Here is a 14,056-nt window from a genome sequence, read left to right on the forward strand (position 1 = left end):
ACCATAACATGAGTTTGTAAATGCATATATTTAATGTAATATCATGTTGCGGTAATGATAAGTTTTGATAATGATAATCTAAAAATGTTAATAATTCTATAGGAAATATTTTTTTAAATAATAGTTATAGTAAGTCCGAAACATGAGTTTGTAAATGCATGTATTTAATGTAATATCATGTTGCGGTAATGATAATTTTTGATAATGATAATCTAAAATTTTTTATAATTCTATAGGAAATATTTTGTAAAACCTTTTAAAAATAATGGTTATAGTAAGTCCGAAACATAAGTTTGTAAATGCATATATTTAATGTAATATCATGTTGCGGTAATGATAAGTTTTGATAATGATAATCTACATTTTTTTATAATTATATAGGAAATATTTTTTAAAACCTTTTAAAAATAATGGTTATAGTAAGTCCGAAACATAAGTTTGTAAATGCATATATTTAATGTAATATCATGTTGCGGTAATGATAAGTTTTGATAATGATAATCTAAAAATTTTTTATAATTCTATAGGAAATATTTTTTAAAACCTTTTAAAAATAATGGTTATAGTAAGTCCGAAACATAAGTTTGTAAATGCATATATTTAATGTAATATCATGTTGCTGTAATGATACGTTTTGATAATGATAATCTAAAAAATGTTTATAATTCTATAGGAAATATTTTTTAAAACCTTTTAAAAATAATGGTTATAGTAAGTCCGAAACATAAGTTTGTAAATGCATATATTTAATGTAATATCATGTTGCGGTAATGATAAGTTTTGATAATGATAATCTACATTTTTTTTTATAATTCTATAGGAAATATTTTTTAAAACCTTTTAAAAATAATGGTTATAGTAAGTCCGAAACATAAGTTTGTAAATGCATATATTTAATGTAATATCATGTTGCGGTAATGATAAGTTTTGATAATGATAATCTAAAAATTTTTTATAATTCTATAGGAAATATTTTTTAAAACCTTTTAAAAATAATGGTTATAGTAAGTCCGAAACATAAGTTTGTAAATGCATATATTTAATGTAATATCATGTTGCTGTAATGATACGTTTTGATAATGATAATCTAAAAAATTTTTATAATTCTATAGGAAATATTTTTTAAAACCTTTTAAAAATAATAGTTATAGTAAGTCCGAAACATAAGTTTGTAAATGCATATATTTAATGTAATATCATGTTGCGGTAATGATACGTTTTGATAATGATAATCTAAAAAAAGTAATAATTCTATAGGAAATATTTTTTAAAACCTTTTAAAAACAATGGTTATAGTAAGTTCAGACCTTAATCTTGTATGTGCAAAAAATGGCTTCAAAGGCTTTTAAAAAATTCTGATGCTGGACACTTTCTAAATCTGGATTTCGTGAGAATCACCCGGTTGGGTTCATCCCTTTTAGACCCAATATATATAACATATAACATATATCGATCATTTTTATTTTATCAATCAAACCTAACCTATATTTGTATTGTAAAGATATCACAAGTATAACAATCTTCATGTAAACATTTCACAAATTGTTTTTTTTTTGTATTTTAGTAGCAAGAACTATGATTATACAGTCCAGTCGCCTGTGTTTAAATACTTTATGGAGTGACTGTAGCTGTTTCTCGAAATTTAATCAGCCGTGGCTATTTCAGTTAACGTGTAATAAATCTCTTTCATCCCATTCAATCGTATGACATGGACTAATTCAGTTATTCTCCAAATCCCGTTCCAATTATCTTACATGATTAATCTCTCGGCCAAAGTTAACAGAGGGTTTCTTTGTAGACGAATCCTGTTGAATTATGCGGTGTTGAACCCGGACATGGGCTACTGTCAGGGTATGTCAGATCTGGTAGCCCCCCTTCTGACGGAGGTCCAGGACGAGAGCGACACGTTTTGGTGCTTCGTGGGTCTCATGGAGAACACAATCTTCATCAGTTCTCCTAGAGATGAAGATATGGAGAGACAGCTGGTAAGAAGGTCTGAATGTTCTCCTTGAAAACTGCGAGGAGAATAAAATAGACGGTGTGTTCTCAATGGGTTTGTTTGTCTTTATAACCATTGTTTTAAATGTGCATCAGCAGTTAAATATTTAGGGTCACTTTTTTCATTTTCTATTAAAGTATTGCTCCAATTTTATAAAAGAATCAAATATTTACTTACCCCCATGTCATCCAAGACATCTAAATATCCCAACTGAGGCATAACCCTACTGAAAAATCCAGCTAAAACCAGCATAAGCTAGTGAGCTGGGTCTAGCTGGTCTCTCAGCTTGGTTTTAGCTGGTTTTGCTGGTGTAGCAAGCTGGACTTAGCTGGTCAGGCTGGAAGGCCAACTGACCCACCAGTTTGACCAGCTTTGCCAGGCTGGGAGAACCAGCTTAAACCATCTACCGCCACCTTAAACCAGCTAAAATCAGCTACCAGCTTATTTTTCAGTAGGGAAGGGTCTTATCTAGCAAAACAATCTCTAGAAAAAAACTGTACTTTTAAACCACAACTTTTCATCTTGCATTAGCCGTGTGACCCGCCAACGTGACCTTACGTATTACATAATCACGTCGAGTTCACACGTCATACGTGAAATGCACACTTGCAGACCTTTTTAAACAATGAACTGACACAAAGACATTCATTAGTATCATTCCACATACAACAACATCTAAACAGTCTTCTTTCTCCTCACTTGTAAAAAATGGAGATTTACGTCATGGGTGACCTTTTGACGTGATTACATAATGCGTAAGGTCACATCACAACAAGGCTAGTGCAAGACGAGAGGTTATGGTTAAAAAGTCCACATTTGTTATTGTTATGCTGATCGTTTCGCTGGATAAGAACCTTATACCTCGGTTGGAATTGTTTGAGGGCCGTTCACATTATAACAATACAGTCCTTCCAGGAAAACGCAGAGTTTTTTTGTAATAGTTGCGTGCAAAAATCCTTGATCTTGCGGCACGTTTTCTTAAAAAAATGCAATTAAATATGCGGGATATTTATGCAATTTAATGCAATGGAATTGCGGGAACTTGCAAAAATTGCGAGAGCTTGCAAAAACTGCGGGAACTTTCAAAAACGTTCATAAAAAGTTTTCGGCTTTTGAAGCTTTTCAGTGACGTTCACGTCACATAATCACGTCACTTCATAACGTTCCCATGGCAACAGGGGACATGGCTGCGCTTGTGTGAGGTAAATGCAACATTTATCAACTTTCATGCTAAGATATATGTGATTTTTGCAACGAAAATTCTGAGATATTGAAATCATGCAAGCCCCACATATTTTGCGCACAGAAATCTGCAATTTATGAGGCGAAAGTGCAGCGTATTTGAAAAAATGCGTCCCCCGCATAACTATATGCGGACTTTGGCTGATTGTGCGGTTAATCATGCGATCGCATAATCGCGTTTTTCTGGAGGGACTGAACGTTAACTATAACCTTAACTATAACGATAACTATAATAGCGTCCACATCATAACGATAACTTTATGCTAATTGGCTCACGCGCACAGCACTCACACAAAGCACTTGCCTTAAATGGCATTAACTAATGCATATTTCTTGTACTAAAAACCGTTGCAATTGTTTACATGCCACTGAATATGTAAATATGCTGTTCTTGTTGCATTTACACAGTGGGTTACCAGCAGTTGTCCTAAACATGCCATGTTTCACATAACTCAAAAAAGTTGAATCTAGTAGTTTTTGTAATATCTTACCTTTTGGCGTAATCATTGTGGTAGGAAAAAATATATTACGTAGTAAATTTCATAGCAACCGCATCAGCGCTGGATACCTGAGGTCAATTTATGATATAGGCCTCAGCAATGAGCTTCTCCACAGTCATTTCAAGTGCTTGTGCACTTGAAGTTGAAATAGATTTAATTGGATGTCAATGGTTTATCGTTCATCAGGTGGTAAAAAATCGCTCAGTAAGTGATCCCAACGATATAATTCTTTTATCGTTATAGTTATGGTGTGAACTCTGCTATTTTCTTTAACATAAAACAATTTTTTAAACTAATTTTTTTTATACTTTTATAGAACGGCCCTTAGAGGCCTTTGAAGCTGCATTGAAACTGTCATTTTAAACTGCAATGAAACTGTAAAACATTGTGGTCCACTAAAGTCCACTATATGGAGATAAATTCTGGAATGTTTTCCTAAAAAACTTTTATTTCTTTTCAACTGAACAAATAAATACATAAACATCTTGGATGACATGGGGGTGAGAAAATTATCAGAATTTTTATGAAAGTGTTATATTCCTTTAAATTTGTGGATTTTTTTTCAAGTAAACTCATTAAAAAATAAAGTATCAAAAATGTAACTATGAAAAGTATGTTGTTACAAAAAAATCCTAAATAAATTAAAATGTTATGTATTGAAGCATATTTTATTGAAGGATAGAAGTTGGTAATACTGGGCTCTGATTGGCTGCTTTTTCTTTATAATTCAATTTAATTCCCCTTTTTAATTTTTTTAAATGAATGACATGTTAATGTTATTATAAAATAATCCCTGTCCGGGAAACCACTCCTTAAACACATGCTTTTAGACCAAAATGTTTTCATGTGAGAAATTTTAGTTAGCCTATTGAATGGTAGTACATAACAGTATACATTTTTGGATGAAATTTTCTCATTCATGCTATTTGATTATTACTGTAAGTTTGATGCTGATGTCTCTGTGTTCAGATGTATCTGAGAGAGCTGTTACGGCTGATGCTACCGCGGTTTCACCAGCATCTGACCCGGTTGGGTGAAGATGGACTTCAGTTGTTGTTCTGTCATCGCTGGGTTCTTCTCTGTTTCAAGCGCGAGTTCCCCGATGCAGAAGCTCTGCGCATGTGGGAGGCCTGCTGGGCTCACTATCAGGTAAATCTGAACTGCTGATCTCAGAACAGCACTTGTGGTCGGATCTTCTTGCAAAACTGTTAGGAGTTTGTGGTTTGTTGCTTATAATCATAAGCTTAAAAAAAAAGGTTTCGTACGAGGTTAAATCCGGAGGTTAATTTAGGTTAGAGTTTTTGCTGTGCTTATACCGTATCAGCCGGTTAATCCAAAGACTAAAACACGTTTGAACTGTCTCAACTGAAAATACATTGCAGATTTTAAAATATACCAGTGCCAGTGATTTGTCTCAAGATACACACCAGTAACAACTTTTTCCAAGGCGTGTTTATAATAAACGTTTAAACATCTTAATTTAGCTAAGACCTAACTTTAGCTAAGCATCGTCTGTGAAAACAGGCCTATATGTTTTGTACTAAAGCTGATATATTTCAGTGTTACTGTAAATAAGTAAGAAATTATGAAGAATCCCTTAAATCATACACATATACATCTTTATAGTTTTGCTTGGGTTTTAAGTAACGCAAGACTTTATAGATTCAGTTGAGGTCATCGTGACTCCAAATGTCTATTTCCCTTTTTGACTTCTCGTATTCTTTTCTCCTTTTCGCTTATCTCTTTTCTTGTGTTTTTATGGTTGTCAGAAAAATAGAAGTGACAGCATCAAGAAATAAAAATATTTTTTGTGGGTGTGTAAAATTTGTTGTCTTTCGCAGATGTCAAGAATGTCTTAAAAGTATAAAAGGTGCAGTGTGTAAAATGTTGTCAATCTATTGACAGAAATGCAATATAATTTACATAACTATGTTTTTAGTCGTATGCACAGACCTTACAAAATAAACAAATGTTTTTTTATTACCTTAGTAAAATCTGTTTTTATCTACATACACCGCGGGTCCCCTTACGTGGAAATCGCGGTCATGTTTCTACAGTAGCCCTGAATGGACAAACTGTCCTATAAAGCACGTTTTGTCATTACGTTGTCCCAGATGATGACATGTTGTTTGTCCTGTGGCGACTACTTGTAGCTTCTCTATGCGGTTCTAAAGAAAGGTGTGAGCTGTGGACTGAGCTGTTGGTTGCAATTTACAGTCTCACCACTAGATGCCGCTTAAACTCCCTGACTGCATCTTTAATTTGTTCTTTTTGTAAGATTGATGATTTTTTTTAAAATATACATTTTCCAGCTCCCCTAGAACTGATTTTTACCTTTTTGGAATCCATTCAGCCAATCTCAGGATCTCACTTTTAGCATAGCTTAGCATAATCCATTGAATCTAATTAGACCAATTAGCATCATGCTCAAAAATAACCAAAGAGTTTCGATTTTTTTCTATTTAAGGCTTGACTCTTCTGTGGTTACTATCGTGTACTAAGACTGACGAAAAATTAAAGTTGCGATATTTCTAGGAACTATACTCATATTTCGCCATAATAATCAAGGACTTTGCTGCCGTACCATGGCTGCAGGAGGGGCAATGATGTTGCGCAGCGCCCGAAAATAGTCCCCTTGGTAACTTTTAATAACAGGGGACTATTTTCAGGCACTGCGTAATATCTTTGCGCCTGCTGCAGCCACCTGGAGATCGGTTGAATGGATTCTAAAACGGTAAAAGATTTAATTCTAGGGGAGCTGAAAAATAAGCATACTTTCAAAAAAGTGTAGTGACCCTTTAAGAGCTGATTATTAAGCATTATGTTAGCAACACAAAGGTTATAGGTTCGATCCAAGCAACACACATGGTTGATTCTCTCGAAATCCAGATTTAGAAGGTGTCCAGCATCAGATTTTTTTTAAAAGCCCTTGAAAACAATTTTTTGAACATATGAGATTAAAGTCTGAACTTACTATAACTGCTATTTTTAGAGGATTTAAAAAATATTTCCTATAGAATTATTTAAATTTTTTAGATGATCATTATCAAAAATGATCATTACCGCAACATATTACATTAAATATATCCATTTACAAACTCATGTTACGGTAATGAGAACTAAAAAGTTGTCTAGGTACTATGACAAACAAAATTCCAACTTTTATCTGGAGAGAAAAAATAAGAACTGCTTACCTGGTAGCCATCTTGAGTGTCACAGTCAATTATGTCCCTTACAACTATTTTTTTGTTGTTGTTGAAATGTTAGTTCCTTGGGGGCTTAAACAATGATTGAAAATTGTTGCGGAGGATGAGAAAATTGGTCTTGGACACATTTATATTCCTTATTATTGTCTCTTCATTTACCAATGATCACCAAATACCACGTTTCTTTACTGTAAATGTTTATAGTATAACATGCACTAAAGCTTTTTATTTTTTTTTTATTTTTTAATTATAAACATTTCAACATGTCAAAGAACCCAAATCCAGAAATGGACATGTTGCGGTAATGAAAATTGTCCCCTTAAATGTGGAAAAAACAAGAAAATTGGTTTGTATGATGTCATTTGAAAACATATGCTTCTTATTTTGATACTCTTACTTTGCATTTATTTTTTTATCAAAATGTGTCATGACACCTCATAAGTCTAATTTCGCGAGAATCATACACATACTGATAACATGTATAGATTGAAGTCACTTGATAAAACGCATTAAAATGTAAATTCATCATATGACTTTTGCTATCCTTCCTTCTGTCTATAGCTGAAATTTGTATTGGTCTTGTATTGGTTCTGAAATGCCAGCTCATTGGAGAAATCCGAGAAATCTGCTAATTCATACCCATTAGATAAACGTATGGGTGTCTGTATCGCTTTAAAGATCTCGGCCGAGTGTCTAATGAAGGGGAGATGCTAATTAACACGCTTCCACAGAATCCATTTGCATACATTGGCATGCAAATATCGAGGTGATTTCGGGGAGCAAAGTGGTTCTTCTCCGCGTTACCCCTCATTTGCATGTTGGCAATTACTGCTTTGTAATTGGCTGTTTGAGGTTACACTGTGGTTTCATTGGCTGTGTTCAGTGATGGTTTTCTATGTTTGTATGCGTGTTGTTTTACAGACGGACTATTTCCATCTGTTCCTCTGCGTTGCCATCATTGTGCTGTACGGTGATGATGTCACGGAGCAACAGCTCGCTACGGATCAGATGTTGCTGCACTTTAGTAACCTCTCCATGCACATGAATGGAGATCTGGTGCTGAGAAAGGTACACAGGCGCACACACAAACACACGCTGACCCGTGCTCATGGTTATGCATGGTGTAGTCTTTGTGTCACACAGATGTGATGAGGTCCTCACTGCTCTGTACAGAACATTTTATTCTCACAGTTTGTACTCGAAACCTGTTTTGATTACTATTTCTTAATGTTTTTCATGTTGGCAATTATGTAAGGGTTCATTTTATGTCATTAAGTTTTACATACGTAATTGGTCTAGGTTTGCCTATTGTGGCATTTCTTCAAAGGAATTGTTCACCAGAAAATGAAAATTCTTCAGTTTACTTTTCCTCGGGCCTTCCCAGATCTACTGGCTTTCCTCATTTGAATGATTTTAACAAATAATTATATAATGAGCATGGCAAACCAAAAAAGACAAATGGTAAACATATTATCTCACAAATATATAGCTTTGGTTTATTACATTTACATATATGCATTCGGCACGTTTATCCAATGCTTTTCCATTGAGCTAAAGGAGCACTATACTGTACCGTATTTTCCGGACTATAAGTCGCAAAAATGCGTTTTGAAGAGAAAAAAATATATAAGTTGCGTTTATTTAGAAAATGATTTTAAAAAAATCCAAGCCGAAGATTTTATCTGGAAAAGCAAGTTATTCAACTAAACAATAGCACAGAATAGCAGCAGACTGAATAGGTGTCCGTATGTTAAAGTAACATAAACAGTACGATAGCATACAGAACATACCTGAGAGGCTGAATAGGCTGAATTAACACGACAAGCCAAATCAAGTTCAAAAAGATCCCGAAGTCATTCCGCATCACTGAATCCATTGAATTACATAAATACAGGCGCAGCATAGAGCAGACTCTCGCGGCTGTAGGCGGTAATGGTTTCTCTTGGTTCATATGAAATAATTTTGACGTATAAGTCGCACCTGACTAGAAGTCGCAGGACCCGCCAAACTATGAAAAAAGTGTGACTTATAGGGCTTTATCTTACACCCGGCACAATGTGCGACGCAAGTGTCTTTTGCTAGTTTCAACCCGGCGCAATTATAATTTTCACGTTTAGTGCCACGTTGTTTAAATAGCAAATGCATTTGCGCCCAATTTTGTGCATATGGGCGTTCTGGTCTGAAAACGAGGTGTGTTCAGGCGCATTGTTGGTGCGTTTCTATTTTGAGGCAACTAAAATAGACTACGTCATTGACAAACAAAAACCTGGTCTGAAGTCTAAAGTCAATGGCGCAATATGTTTTTTGTTATTTAAAGAGCGCTTTAGTAATATGCGCCTATAAATGGGACGACAACGTGTGTTTGCTTACATAGTACATGAATGCCCAGCACCACAAAAACGCTTTTAAATATGAAAGATTAAAGGATTGAAATGTAAAAAAATGTATTATTGAGTCTCTTGGACATAAATGATGACCGATTATGAGATGTTAGAAGGCGTAAAGAGCTGCTTCACCTGTAGCCTGGTAAGTAAATAAATGCTTTGCTTTAAACAAACAGCATCTATTTTTAAATGTCATTTAAATGCTACCCTATGGATTTATTGTATATGATGACACTGTACCTGTGGATATGGTAAGATGAGAAACATTTTAAGTAATGCTTTAAAAAAAACATGGCGCTGTCCGAGTGCTGAAACGCTTCGGCTCTCCGCACGTTTGTAAATTCTTTATCTTTTGTTTGTATTTTTAGAGTACAAACCTTTTCCTGCATATTTGCAAATTATTTTATGAGATTACAATGATTAACAGCAATTAAAAGCCTGCTATTTGTACTTCTATGACTGAAAGAAAACGGCTTTTAAAGGTTTTAATAAAAAAAATTTTTAAAGAAAAGTGAAAACAACACATTTTTTAACATTATTCTTAAACTGGGGTTCTTCTTCCTCCACTTAGTTTTCAGTTTACAAAGTCCGTCATCTAAATAGGGATGAGAACTGAGACTCTCATTGGTTTATTGCACGTTACGCCCAAAACACACCCATTACTCATTAGGAAAATATGAACAACACTTTTCGACCGAACAAACAATTTTTCCTGTCGTTAAATTAGCAAAAGTGGTATTGGACACGCCCATTTAGAACGTGCGCCATGCGCTTTAGACAATGCGCTTAGATCGTTAAAATAGGGCCCATAGTCCGGAAAATACAGTATATTAAAGCAACACTAAAGAGGTTTTTTTACCTTAAAATAACGTTTCCAAAAAAGTTTCAGTCGCTCATCCACTCGAAACAGGGTGAACGGCACTTTCACATTCGCTTTGCAGCCCTCTATTGGCCAAAACCGCACTAAAGAAGTTTCCAACCGTCGGGTCGCGATCCTGTAGTTCGAGTGAAAACTACAAAAACTTGCTTTACGGCAGACCTACAATCCAATCAGAGCCCAGTAAAATAATGTAAAGAATGAAAGACATAACCAAGGGGGTCCATGTGCCGTCAGCTGTTCAATAATAATATCATAAAGCGACGAGAACACTTTTGTGTGCAAAGAAAGCAAAACTAGTGCTGGGCAAAGATTAATCGCGATTAATCGCATACAAAATAAAAGTGATTTTTGGCATTATATATGTGCGTGTACTGTGTCTAATTATTATGTATATTTAACCACACACACATTCATATATTCATTTCAGAATTGTTTTACTTATATATACATTTTTAAAATGTATATTTAATATAGAATATATGAAAATATAAATAAATATATATAAACATGTAAATGTTTCTTAAATACATACATGAATGTGTGTGTATTTATTTATACATAATAATTACACACAGCACATACTCGTATATTATGCCAAAAATCACTTTTATTTTGTATGCGATTAGTCGCGATTGGTCTTTGCCCAGCACTAAACAAAACTAACAATTTTATTCCATTTTTTTCTCCTCCTTGGTTGTTCAGTGTGCGTCCACGAGCAGACTACAGCGCATGCTGCTGACGTAGTTGACAATTATTTATTTAATTTATTTAAGTCAATATGTAAAATTGTAAACAATACTTAAAGGTATTGCGGAGGATTTTCTATTTCTGGGTGGAACATTAAGACTATTGGTCCTCCTAGTTGTCAATCAAGAGTGTTGTGCAATTGCATTTTTTTTAAAAAGTGGAGAAGGCGGTTCTTTTCTAAAATTTGAGAAAATCCTCCGCTATGCCTTTAAACAGCCATATAAATTAACAAATTACTTTCCAGCGTATTCATCGAACGCTGGCGACTACATCATGAGGTGACGTCAGCAGCATGCGCTGTAGTCTGTTCGTGGACGCACCAAGGAGGAGAAAAATAGTTTAAACAAAAACAACGTTTGTTGTTTTCTTTGTGCACAAAAGATATCTCGTCGCTTCATAATGTGATTATTAAACAGCTGATGGTACATGGACCTTTTTCTCGATGTCTTTCCTGGGAAAACAAACTGCAGTATATGGGACAGTCACATGCCTCCCGGTTGGACTTGGTGGTTTAGACTGACGCAAGAGTAAGTAATTTGTGATCAAATTGTAATTTTGGGCCGAACTAACCATTTAACTCACTGGAGTCATTTGGGTTACTTCAATAATGGATATTGAACTTCATCATATTGAGCCCCAAATAAGAAGATAACATAATGGCATGTTATTATAAAATTGGTTAAATTGTGAAAATTGAAGGAAATGAAGTCACACCATATACATCTGCATTGTGGATGGTATAAGAGGAAGGACATTAAATAGAAAACTATTCCTGTAAACTTATGAGTCCAACTGTCTACTCTATATTTCACGTCATCTTAAGCCATTTGCTCTTTTGTTTGAGGAACAGACCAAAAGCAAAGTTTCCCTCTTTGTTGCCTTATTCCTGATACATTTCTTTGTATGGATCAAATAAGCAACCGTTTTGCATGACATACTTGTTTATGCCGTATCTCTTTCATTTTTTATTCTAGGCACGTAGTTTGCTCTACCAATTCCGCCTTCTTCCCAGAATTCCCTGCAGCTTACACGACCTGTGTAAACTGTGCGGTCCGGGAATGTGGGATAGCCGCTACATCCCTGCCGTCGAATGTTCCGGAGAGCATCCCGACTCTCAGAGCTGCCCCTACGGAGGCGACGCCTCGGCCGACAGCTCGCCTTTACCCAGCCCCAACCAGCCCAACGAGGGCAAAAGAAGCTCCAAATCACGAGACATCTTCACCTTTCGTAAGCACTCATGACTCGAGCGAGACTCTGGGACTTCATTACCCACAATGCATCTCAGTTGTCATTCAGAGCGCTGGAATTTCAGGTTTTCATTGTTTTCAGCAGCTCAACATCTGGTGTCAAACACTGCCTTGACCTTAAATACCTTTGGGAACCGATATCAACGGATCCAATGCTTCTTTATAAGCTCGCGAGGTGGAACAGATTGGATTATGTCACGTTATCAATAATTCACATGTACAATAATCACAGACAATCTTCATTCATCTTTCATAAGGCCGAGTCTTGCGGACTGATTATTTTTTTTGTAATATATATATATACTATGTATGCATGTGTTAATGCTTGTGTGTGGTATGTTACCAGAGTTGAAAGGTTTTTCAGGTTTATTTTGGCCACATTGCTGCTTATTTTTGTTCAAATTCTGAGCAAAACACACATATGAAGGCTGTTCTTGTTCAATCTGTTATCAGGAGGTCTGTGATATCACAGCATTATTGTTTGATGTTATCATACCATATATGCCTTTCATATCCTCACAATAAATATGATTATATATGCACAGGAGCAGCTCTTCCTTTCACAAGAAGTCAATCACAAATACTTTTATATGATGTGTTGAAGGTAACCAAGCCTACATTTATTCTGAAGTCTTGCCGCAGTGGGTTAATGTGAATAAAGGTTACAGCAATAATAGCAAACAGTAAGATAAGCGTTGAGATGCAGATCTTGACCTTTCACTCACTTTTCACAATCTAATGATATCCCAACGGTTTAAATCAAGTCATGTCCTTTCTGTTTCACTGAATAGCCTGTTTGACTCTAAAACATTTCGCATTGGGGAAGAAAAGTCATAATTTGATTAATGTTTGGAACTGCGCAAAAAATATGTATTAACATGAACCCAGATGAATAAATGGTTTGGAAAGGGTGTTTATTATCGGTTCATGTTAACTATACACCATGGGTCTTTAACAGGGGGTCCTGAGATGCTTGGGGGTCTGTGGTGGTATTACTGGTTGTCCTCCAATTATTGTTTGATGCATGATGTTCCCATGATAAAAATGTGTTTCGTTAAATTTAAAGGTAACACTTTACAATAAGGTTGTATTAGTTAACATAAGTAAATGCATTAAAGGGATAGTTCACCCAAAAATGAAAATTCTGTCATCTCTCATGTTGTTACAAACCTGTATACATTTCTTTGTTCTGATGAACACACAGGAAGGTATTTTGAGAAATGTTTCTAACCAAACCATTCGTGGACCCTATTTACTTCCATGTATTCTTTTTTCCTACTATGGACAAGGTTCCCACAGGTCCTTGAAATCCTTGAAAGTTTGTGAATCTGGGGGGGAAAATTCAAGGCTCTGGGAAGTGTTTGAAAATGTACATACATAGATACAGGTCATTGAAAGTGCTTGAATCCATTTTATGCAAGGAGTTTTCTGGAAAATAAAATCCATATTATTCCCTGTGTAGTGTAGGGTAATATCATAAAAATCTAGACTTTTTAAGCACACATGCTAAACTGTTCACTTTAAATGTTTATATCTTCTGTATGCGAATGTTGATGCTTTTTTGCATAGTTGTGTTTGACACATGAAAACGTCTCGGGTTACGTATGTAACTGTTGTTCCCTGAGAAGGGAACGAGACGCTGCGTCTCCTTTGCCATACTTCCTGCCTGAAACACAATATTTCAGATAGCAATATACTTGGATATACACAATCAGACGCACTTACCCTTGGAGGCGTCCCCAAAGTGATATATGTAATATCTTTGTAACGCAACCACTATAACAAAGTATGCGTTAAAAATAATATACAGTCATAATTTAATACAAATATTGGGGGTCCATGCTCCTCCTC

The 14,056-nt window shown here is 35.2% G+C and overlaps 1 protein-coding gene across 1 annotated transcript in view; it reads left to right on the plus strand.

Moving 5' to 3' along the window:
• tbc1d16 (TBC1 domain family, member 16) overlaps positions 1-12,747 on the plus strand; it is a 36,426-nt gene extending 23,679 nt beyond the window's left edge. The window contains exons 9-12 of the mRNA XM_055194722.2: positions 1,799-1,985; positions 4,711-4,890; positions 7,869-8,015; positions 11,933-12,747. Of these exons, the coding sequence (XP_055050697.1) occupies positions 1,799-1,985; positions 4,711-4,890; positions 7,869-8,015; positions 11,933-12,199 (781 nt within the window). The 3' untranslated portion in view covers positions 12,200-12,747. The remainder of the gene's footprint in view (positions 1-1,798; positions 1,986-4,710; positions 4,891-7,868; positions 8,016-11,932) is intronic.
• The last annotated feature ends 1,309 nt before the right edge of the window (positions 12,748-14,056 follow it).

The sequence above is a fragment of the Misgurnus anguillicaudatus genome, chromosome 19 (genome assembly GCF_027580225.2).
Source record: "Misgurnus anguillicaudatus chromosome 19, ASM2758022v2, whole genome shotgun sequence".
Taxonomy (NCBI): Eukaryota; Metazoa; Chordata; class Actinopteri; order Cypriniformes; family Cobitidae; genus Misgurnus; species Misgurnus anguillicaudatus.